At 36.2% G+C, this 10,340-nt stretch overlaps 1 protein-coding gene across 1 annotated transcript; it reads left to right on the top strand.

The window, feature by feature from the left end:
- Nucleotides 1-1,672: 1,672 nt before the first annotated feature.
- guca1d (guanylate cyclase activator 1d) lies at nucleotides 1,673-9,042 on the top strand. The gene is made up of 4 exons (XM_089123794.1): nucleotides 1,673-3,829; nucleotides 5,288-5,437; nucleotides 5,894-5,981; nucleotides 6,074-9,042. Exons 1-4 carry the CDS (start codon nucleotides 3,635-3,637, stop codon nucleotides 6,214-6,216), a joined length of 576 nt encoding a protein of 191 aa, XP_088979920.1. The 5' UTR covers nucleotides 1,673-3,634; the 3' UTR covers nucleotides 6,217-9,042.
- The last annotated feature ends 1,298 nt before the right edge of the window (nucleotides 9,043-10,340 follow it).

The following is a 10,340-nucleotide window of genomic DNA, read 5'->3' as shown; positions in this document are numbered from 1 at the left end:
ATGGGTAGAAATTTCTGAGAATTGCTTGCTATTTTTGAGTAAGAAAATTGTTTAAAGAATAAAAGCCTTATCCCGTAATCATGAACAACTGGAAAAGTCATAAATATATATATCATAAACCTTAAAGAACATTAAGTGAAAACTTCTAGAATTACGTAATGTATTGTTTAATTTTAATTATTTTACGTAGTTATTTTTTAATATATTGCCACTAGTTTCTGTCAATAAAAAGAATGAAAACAAGCAGAAGCAGAAATATCTATAGCCTTCGAGTGAAAAAATATTGAGAAGCATTGAAATGTTGCAGAAGCAACAATTTTCTCTTATAAAATCTTTTAATCAGGTCATTGACAAGCTCAACCTCCCAGACCTGTTCTCCTCTCTGGAATCAGTGCTGACCTCATGGAAGCTCTAGTAAGGGACCGATTAGGCCTATACCATTTAAATAGATCTCTCCAGCACTCTCATTCAGCATGCATTTTGTGTTTTAATATTTACCCTGAACACAACAGACTTGTATACTTAGTTACATAATGGCACAGACCTTATGCTTTTAGGTCCTGAAAGGATTCGTTACTGTCCATTAATGGCACTGAGATTAATTAATGATTAGAATCAGATATTCAAGGTCAAGGGAAGAAGGATTACAGTGGATCAACTCATGTTTCCTAACCAGGCTCTTACTGAAATACTGCCAGACTTCTTGGTTTGTCCTGATTGCTAATATAGGCACAGCAAAGTCTGATTAAAAACACAATAAAAAAACTAATGAGGTTAACAATTGCGATGAGAAAATGATATGTGACACTTAGGTGGAAATATAGCCTTTCTAGTACTGTTCTGATTGCACGTTGTGTATTATAATTTAATTTCATATATTTATTAATAATAACACTTTTAATACTGTTTATAACCTGATATATAACACTCCTCTTGCTGCACACGAGGTCTTCTTCGCCGGAATATCACATTTCAGTGCAAATCTTATAATGGTCTTGGTATGTATCCACATGTTCTTGAGTGTTAATTTGTTTCATTCTATCACGTGACGTTAAACAGACTCAGTGCAACTAATCCCATCATAGGAAACGTATCTTAAATTACAGGAAGGCGTTTGGAAATGGCTGGAAATTAATGAGTTGAGAGGTTCAGGCTATAATTCCCTCAATGAACGTTTGAGCTAATGGCTATAGTCACTTAATCCCATTTACTGTAGTGGATACAAACAACCTTAAGACCCTAACGAAGAGCACGGATCTGCCTCGTCACTTTCAAGTGAGAAAAGTCAGTGATCTGACTGGCAACTAAAGTGTTATCCGACTCCATTAGCCTATATAAATTGCCCCAAAAAAGCATGTCTTCTCACATTTACTTATATTTATAAGTGCATTGTCTTGACAGAAAATTAAATCGTTCTCTCTGATTGTTCACTAAACTGTTTTTTTTTTTACACTTTCAGTTTCAGACTAAACAACAAAATTTGCTTATTAAATTGTCTCTATTTTGTTAAATTGATGTAAATCAAACATGTTATTTACATACATAATTTCTTTCACATTCATTTAGGCATAAAAACGTAACAGTAAATCCAAAATAATATACTTGCAATCACTGATTAAATAATTAAATTTGGGAATGCAGATTTGGACCATATAATCATGAAGTTTTTTGGCTGATATTTAACTGCACATTATTTAACTTTTCAACCATCACACAAAGTTAAAAATCATCCAAAACACTAATAGTTTAATAACATTGTTAAATGTAATAATCTGCAAATCTTAAAATGATTATCCATTTTACATACTACACTCACCTAAAGGATTATTAAGAACACCATACTAATACTGTGTTTGACCCCCTTTCGCCTTCAGAACTGCCTTAATTCTACATGGCATTGATTCAACAAGGTGCTGAAAGCTTTCTTTAGAAATGTTGGCCCATATTGACAGGACAGCATCTTGCAGTTGATGGAAATTTGTGGGATGCACATCCAGGGCACAAAGCTCCCGTTCCACCACATCCCAAAGATGCTCTATTTGGTTGGGATCTGGTGACTGTGGGGGCCATTTTAGTACAGTGAACTCATTGTCATGTTCAAGAAACCAATTTGAAATGATTCGAGCTTTGTGACATGGTGCGTTATCCTGCTGGAAGTAGCCATCAGAGGATGGGTAAATGGTGGCCATAAAGGGATGGACATGGTCAGAAACAATGCTCAGGTAAGCCGTGGCATTTAAACGATGCCCAATTGGCACTAAAGGGCCTCAAGTGTGCCAAGAAAACATTCCCCACACCATTACACCACCACCACCAGCCTGCACAGTGGTAACAAGGCATGATGGATCCATGTTCTCATTCTGTTTACGCCAAATACTGACTCTACCATCTGAATGTCTCAACAGAAATCGAGACTCATCAGACCAGGCAACATTTTTCCAGTCTTCAACTGTCGAATTTTGGTGAGCTCTTCCCAATTGTAGCCTCTTTTTCCTATTTGTAGTGGAGATGAGTGGTACCCGGCGGGGTCTTCTGCTATTGTAGCCCATCCGCCTCAAGGTTGTGCGTGTTGTGGCTTCACAAATGATTTGCTGCATACCTCGGTTGTAACGAGTGGTTATTGCAGTCAAAGTTGCTCTTCTATCAGCTTGAATCAGTCGGCCCATTCTCCTCTGACCTCTAGCATCAACAAGGCATTTTCGCCCAGACGTCTTCCACATACTGGATGTGTTTTCTCACCATTCTTTGTAAACCCTAGAAATGGTTTTAGAAAATCCCAGTAACTGAGCAGATTGTGAAATACTCAGACCGACCTGTCTGGCACCAACAACCATGTCACGCTAAAAATTGCTTTAGTCACCTTTCTTTCCCATTCTGACATCAGTTTGGATTTCAGGAGATTGTCTTGACCAGGACCACACCCCTAAATGCATTGAAGCAACTGCCATGTGATTGGTTGATTTAGATTGCATTAATGTGAAGTTAAACAGGTGTGCCTAATAATCCTTTAGGTGAGTGTATATATTATAATGTTGCAATGCCTAAATTGGTTTGTATCTAAAATGCCTGATTTGAGTTTTGGCAACACTTTTTTTAAGGTGACGTCAGCCGTGTACTAGTAATAGTAAATTATGCATAATTACAACTAACCCTACCTCAACTCTTTAGCAAGCACATGTAGGTATTAAAATTACTTATTTGAGTAAGTAAAATGTATCTATGCCACCTTAGTGTTACCATAGTTTTTAGTGTTTTAATTTAAATTGAATTGTTATTTAGTGAAAATAAGAATGATTTAACTGTTAGACCTCAAAGCGTTCAGGACCAATACTGAGATGTGGCCTCTAATGCACTCTGCACTAAAATGACCGTGCAAATGGTTCATCTTGAGGCTGAAGGTTGTTACATAAGTCTTCTCTCTGAGCCAGTTACTCTTTAAGGGACCGGTCTTGCCATCATCCCATTAGCAGAAGTTATTTTCAGGTGCCACCTCTTTTTATTAGTACCTGCATCTAATAGGTTCAGACACTGGAGAGTGCGGAGGCCAGTCGGCAGAGATCACAGAGTCACAGGCTGCCTGGACTAGAAGGTGTGCGAGGCGAGGGTGCTCTCTCTACCTCTGCAGGGCATAGCCATGGGTAACAAACACCCAAGTCTGGATGACATCCTCGCTGAGGATATGCACCACTGGTACAACAAGTTCATGAGGGAGTCTCCATCAGGCCTGATCACGCTTTTTGAGCTCAAGTCCATTCTGGGACTGCAGGGGATGAATGAGGACGCCACCAGTTATGTGGATCAGGTGTTCTACACTTTCGACATGGATGGGGTAAGATTGGTTTATATATTCATATTAACATGTAAAATCATCATTGTAATTTCTGATGATCGTCATTCATATGCTTGTTACATAATTATCATTTAGAGTTTGAACTTTGATATTTCAAAAGGATTTTTGCACCAGGGATCAGATGGGTATACTGAGGTTATCTCTAGTGGTAAACCATTTATCATTCGCACAGGTATTAGTACCCCAGAATAAGAGGCAAATGTGTATCGGATTTGGATGCTATATATGAAAATGTTATATGTTAAATGTTATACATGAAAATGTTTTAGGGCTTTACTGTGGTCAATGTGGCCTTCTGAACAATACAGGGAAACAAAATCTGGCCAAAATAGAAGTAAACATATTTTTTATTATTTCTTATTTCTTTTTTATTTTTTATTATAAACATATTTTTTCATTTTTTTTCCCCCAAAAGTTTCATTTAGTTAAAATCTGGGTTATTACAAACTAAAACTTAATCCACAATTTTCTACACACACACACACACACACACACATTATTATACATTATACATAATTATTATAAATTTCAGCTATTGTCAAGACAACATTTCTCATTTCTAATTTCATTTAATTTATCTTGATGTACTAAAATAACTAAAATTAAAACTGAAATTAAAAAATGATAAAAACTATACAGACTCTCTCTCTCTCTCTCTCTCTCTCTATATATATATATATATATATATATAAAAGAACAGAAGTACAACACAGTTTACAAAATAAAACTTTTGTTTTAAAATGAAAAGGGAAAATATTAAAAAATAAACTATCAAAATATTATAAAAATTTTATAAGAATATTGCCAAAATATATTACAAAATGTACTTCAAGAAAATACTTCTAATCCACTCCTAACATACATTTTGAGTCAATGCAAAACGCGATTTAAAAAAAAAGTATAATTTGGACAGTGTATATATATATATATATATATATATATACATTCATACGTATATATATTAAGGACCAAATATATTTGCGGAAATATAAGTAATACAGGTATGAATATATGAATATAATAATACAGGTATGAATATAACGTTTATACAAGCCATTTATGTTGGTCAATTTTATATTTTGACTATGGGAACTATCTCAATCGATAAAAAAATAACAGGCAATATGATATGTGATGTATAATAAGAAATATCGAGGCTATATTTTGTAGTGTAATCCTCCCAAACACATTCGATTGGTTTACATTGAGATGTCAATGTTGACTCTTCAGCTTAGAAGAGAAAAGCTTATAATGCAACAATGTTGCAAAGCCGACATTGGTCCCAATTAAAAACAGGTTAAAGCAAGCTAAAAAGCACAGGATGACCTCACCTGAATCTCCTTAGAGGGACTGTTCATATTAAAACAGCTTGAATGGTCTCTTTAGGATTAAAAAAAGAAAAGAAAATATCTGTTCCTCTCTCTCCTTTTTTATTAGGATGGATACATAGATTTTGTGGAATATATCGCTGCTGTTAGCTTGATGCTCAAGGGGGAAATTAACCAGAAACTCAAGTGGTACTTCAAACTTTTTGACCAGGATGGCAATGGGAAAATTGACAAGGATGAGTTGGAAACAATATTTACAGTAAGTGAATGATTCTTCAAATACCATAACCCATTCTCAACAGCTTACTTTTTTGTGTGTATTATGAACTTTGCTTATCGCTGGATTCTGTACATGTAAATTTGTTTCCACATCAAATCTTTGTGAAGGGACCAAAATAGTCATTGCAGAAACTGATTCAAAAGATAGATAGGTCGGGTTAACATAAAGCCTGGGTCATTCTGCTTAACCTGTAGATGAGCTGATTTAATCCAGTTACAGAACGGTCTTCCTTATGCAGTTTCTGTACCTTGGTTTCTGAGACTGAAACTTCATAGAGTGGAAATAGTTTTATGTGCCATTTCAGGTTCCCGCTGACCTCAGGTGGCTGGTCGGCTATTTCACACAATACTGCAGCAGTTCAGATGTAAAAAAAAAAAAAAAATGTTCTAGTATATAGATTTTCTATGATGTTTCTAAAAAAAATTTCTACAACAGGCTATACAAGATATTACAAGAAATCGTGAAATTTCTCCAGAGGACATTGTGACCCTTATATATGAAAAGATTGATGTTCATGGAGAAGGTGAGCACCAGTTAATTCATGAAAATCCTCATCAGAATGCATTCATATATTCTAGTGAGTTTATGACGACTCTTTCTACTCAAAACGTTAAGGTGAACTGACGCTGGAGGAGTTCATTGAAGGAGCAAAAGGACATCCTGACATTATGGAAATGCTGAAGAAACTGATGGACCTCACTCCAGTCCTGGTTATTATTTTCAATGGGGCGACAGAAACAAGTCAAGGCAAGGGCTGAGTTTACTCCATCGAAAGGACAATGAAGAAAATTCCCCTCTTGAAAATGAAAATTGACTTTGGAGGTCTAGCTCTTGAGGATCAGATGTAGCTTCCCACGGCAATGGTGCAATTCCCTCGACCGAAAGTTCACATGAGAACTCTGACATTTGCCCAATCACGGTGATCCAGCGGAGATACAAAGCTTTGCATCGGAGCTGTCCTCAGCTGAACATTGATCTTCTAATGCTATTAGGGGTTCAGGAGACTAAGAAACTGCTGGCAAGACTTACTGTAGGCCTGAGCAATGTGCTTTTTAAGGAAAGGCTCAGAGGAGAACACTGAGCATTCATCTAGTGACTTTCATTGGGTGAGCACATCATATAATCCATGTACTTGTGCTTAAACTGTTTATGGCATCACTAGATTGCTCTGAGAGTTAACTCTGAGTGAGTCCATTTACGTGGCCTGAATTGCCCTAAAAACTGTGAATTAAACAACCTATAGAGCAGTGGTTCTCAACTTGTTTCTACCTACATTTTTTTGTAGGACATCAAATGGCAACCCAACACAGGAAAATATTGTAAATCAAACATTTCTATAAAATGTTGTATTCAACATATTATTACAATGAACTGCATTATTGTGGCACAGTAAACAAATTAGTAACATGTAAAAAAAATTTGAACACGTCTTAGGCTTTGTTTACACGGAAACAATCTGAAGAGAAAACGCAAAAGTGCCGTTGCGTTTTCACTTTTTATTCTGCGTCTAGACGAGCGTAATGGTTGGGAAATCTGCGTGTATATGGTGACGCAAAAGTGTGTAAATTTCTGATGTAGTATGCTCTCCAGGCGGCTAGGTGGCGATGTGGAGCACTGCCACACAACAACACCAAGTCCGCGCGCCTGCGTACAACCTTCAATGCGCCTTCTCTGATCAGTAATACTATGTGAGAATATTTCGTACAACTGCAGAAAAGACTCTTGTATGTTAATCAGCAGCCCATTCTCACCTCCAAGGCACCTAACTGACACCTTGGGAAGCATTTTGACCATGCTTCAATATCTGACGCTTTAGGCGCCCTTTAGCGTCAGTTAGATGACGCCCTAGGATCGCGTGTAACCCTACCCCCACCCCAGACCTAAACCTACCCGCGTCATCTAACTGATGCTTTCGTTTAGCGTCAGTTAGATGATGCCGTAGGGTCGCGTCATGTAACTGACGCTAAGGGGCGCCTAAAGCGTCAAATATTGAAGCATGGTCAAAGGTGACGCCTTGTGGTGAGAATGCGTTGTAATCAGAGCTGCTAGGGCAACTTGAAGGTCCGACGTATGAAAATAAGCTGACATGTTGGTCGTTATTTTCCTGTACTGGCACATGGCCTGTGACGAGAGCAGAATTGCGTTTTTGCCATTTAGACGGGAACGTCACTTCCCCTCTGGAGTTTTTAAGATTTTAACTCTGGAGGGTGGTTTCACTTTTTTCCGTTTTCAAGCCCCAAAGACGGCGTCACCGTGTAAACAAAAGACACATCCGAAAAAATATTTCTACGTTTTCACCTGGAATCGGGAACGTATAAACAGGGCCTGAGGTCAATTTGTTTTGCTCTCCATGACCTATCAGAACAAACGTGAGAGAAACGTTGAGAGTCACTGTCACTGATAACTTCTCAAATACAGCACTTTATACTGCATCAAATTGACCTAATCAAGTTATCTGACACAGTGGGTGCAAAAGAAATTCATTAAATGCATTTCCACCTGTTATTTTAGCTGACCTAACTGACAGTTTTAAATAATAGCAAGTCAAGTGCATGTTTTAGACTCATATACACTACTGGCCTAAAGTTTGGGGTCAGTAAAGAAACATTTTTTTTTTTTAATGAAATATATATTTAAATTATGCTGATTTCTAAAGGTTTCGCTGCTGAAAATTAAACTTTTAATTACATTTTCAAATAAATTCAAACAGTCATTTTAAATTGTAATAATATTACACTATCTTTCTGTTCGTACCATTTTTCAAATACTGTATGATCAAATAAATGCAGCCCTGCGAGCATGAGCATTCAAATTTTAAAAATCTTACTGACCCAAACCCTAAACTTTTGAATGGTAATGCACATATTAAAATGTCAAATTCTGTAATATCACTGTTTAGAGGTCTGCATGTGTTTCAACATTCTTGAGACCTTTGGATAAGCCTTGCATTGGAAAATTCAAGCAAATCACAAAAGGACTCGAAAAGTGCTTTTACTTTTTTGAAATATTTTAACGGCATCATTAGTAACAGCCAGTTACAGTATGTGTGTCACACAGTATGTGTGTAGACACAGGATTGCACCTTTAAAAATACATTTAAATTGTGTAAACAACAGTATAGAGCAAAAACAGTCCAGTGAGGAGCTCTCCCAACATGACAATTTTCATGACACGATTTACACCGAATACAGATCAGAACTGAAGCAATGAAGTGGGAATTCTTCAGTGATGTGACTTCCACAATGGTTTCAATGCTTTGTCGGCACCTTCATAAGGTGGCGTGTGTGAACTGTTTTTGATTGCTTTGTTTTCTGAATGTTTTTTAATGGAAGCCACAAAAACTTGTGAGATGATCATGTTTTCATACCCTGCATTGTACACTTGTGACGAATCTCTGAATTTGACCTTTTTCACTCTAGAAATATTTCAGGTAAAAACATCAAGTACTTGAATGAGGTATTGTCTTCGTGTACTTATAGTAATAATAAGGTAGCATGTCATCTGGAATGAAATATTTATGTTGCCTTATTAATAAAATTGTTCATTTGATTGGAAACAATAAGAAAGCCCTGTGTTGTTTTAGGTTTATTTATACCATATTTATAAATATTTTTGAATAACTATTATTTTTAATTTTCAGTTTTAGCCATTTTGGTATGTGCTTTTTTCTTTTTAGCTTTATTTATTTTCTTCATTTTGTACTTCATTTTTAACTTATTTAATTTCAGTTAGTTGCCAAGGCATGCTCTTTTATTGTTTGTTTATTTCTATTTTAAAGCTGCAGTTTTAAAGCTGCCTTTTTCCTCTTTGTCGCCATCTCTGTTCGATATCTGCAATTGCAGTCATTCATGGAATTATCAACTTTGCGCGAGTTGTACTTCAACACCCTCGACACGGCACAGTGTGGATGAACACAATGTTTGAGGAGACTGTGAGGCTGTCAGTCACCGCGCCGGTGTCGATACTGGCATCCAAAAATCACAGATTATGACCAACATAAGAATTTTCACCAGAAAATGTCATCTGATCAAGTAAGAAACATCCACTTTTGTTCTGGTTCTGACATTACAGTAAATCATGCTGATTAAATTTAACAATCGCTTTTATACTTGCAAATTATACTTTGTTCTAAAATTGTAAACCCCCTCAGACCTGAATTATGTTTCAAGTTTCTGAAAAATATAAAAGTACATTTTCCCAGCTCATGAGGTTTCTATAAATGAAAACAAATGAAACATTTATATATATATATATAATTGCTTTCATTGTGATTTTTTTTTGTCCATTCCAATGGACATCAGGTCATAACAGGTGTACTTCCCAAAAAATGTACCAACATTAAATAAATTAATAAACATAAAATTTGTTGGTCTATACTTTAAGCTTTTTCTCAAGGTCAAAAAAATTCCAGCAGTATACCATTTCAACTATAATTTTGAGGTTTTTGTTTTACAGATTGCACATTGTTTGTAACAAACTAAATATCTTTGAATCAATCAATCTGGTCATATTAGAGTCATTTTCTGTGTGCATCTTTCTTTTTTTACTACAAAAACTTGAACATTATAACATTACAACTTTAATCGTAAGGTTTTTCCTTTATATATTGCACATTTGTTTATTCATAACAAAATAAACCTAGGAATCAATCAATGCATTCATGTTAGAGTCGTTTCCTGTGTGCATCCTGTGTTTTCTTGTATTTTTACAGTACTGGCAGGACGGTTGCTAGCAAGTCACTGTATTTCGATTTCCAGTAACTCTAGCTAGTCCAAGGCCGAAAAAAGGTCCATTCCGTCCTTGGGCCGTAGGCAAAGGGACGTGGGTTGGTGGACGAGCGGATGGCAGAAAAAGTCGACAGGGCTACCCCTGTCATTCTTTT

The sequence above is a fragment of the Pimephales promelas genome, chromosome 19, assembly GCF_988280905.1.
Source record: "Pimephales promelas chromosome 19, fPimPro1.hap1.1, whole genome shotgun sequence".
Classification (NCBI taxonomy): Eukaryota; Metazoa; Chordata; class Actinopteri; order Cypriniformes; family Leuciscidae; genus Pimephales; species Pimephales promelas.
This window is presented reverse-complemented; position numbering and strand designations above follow the sequence as displayed.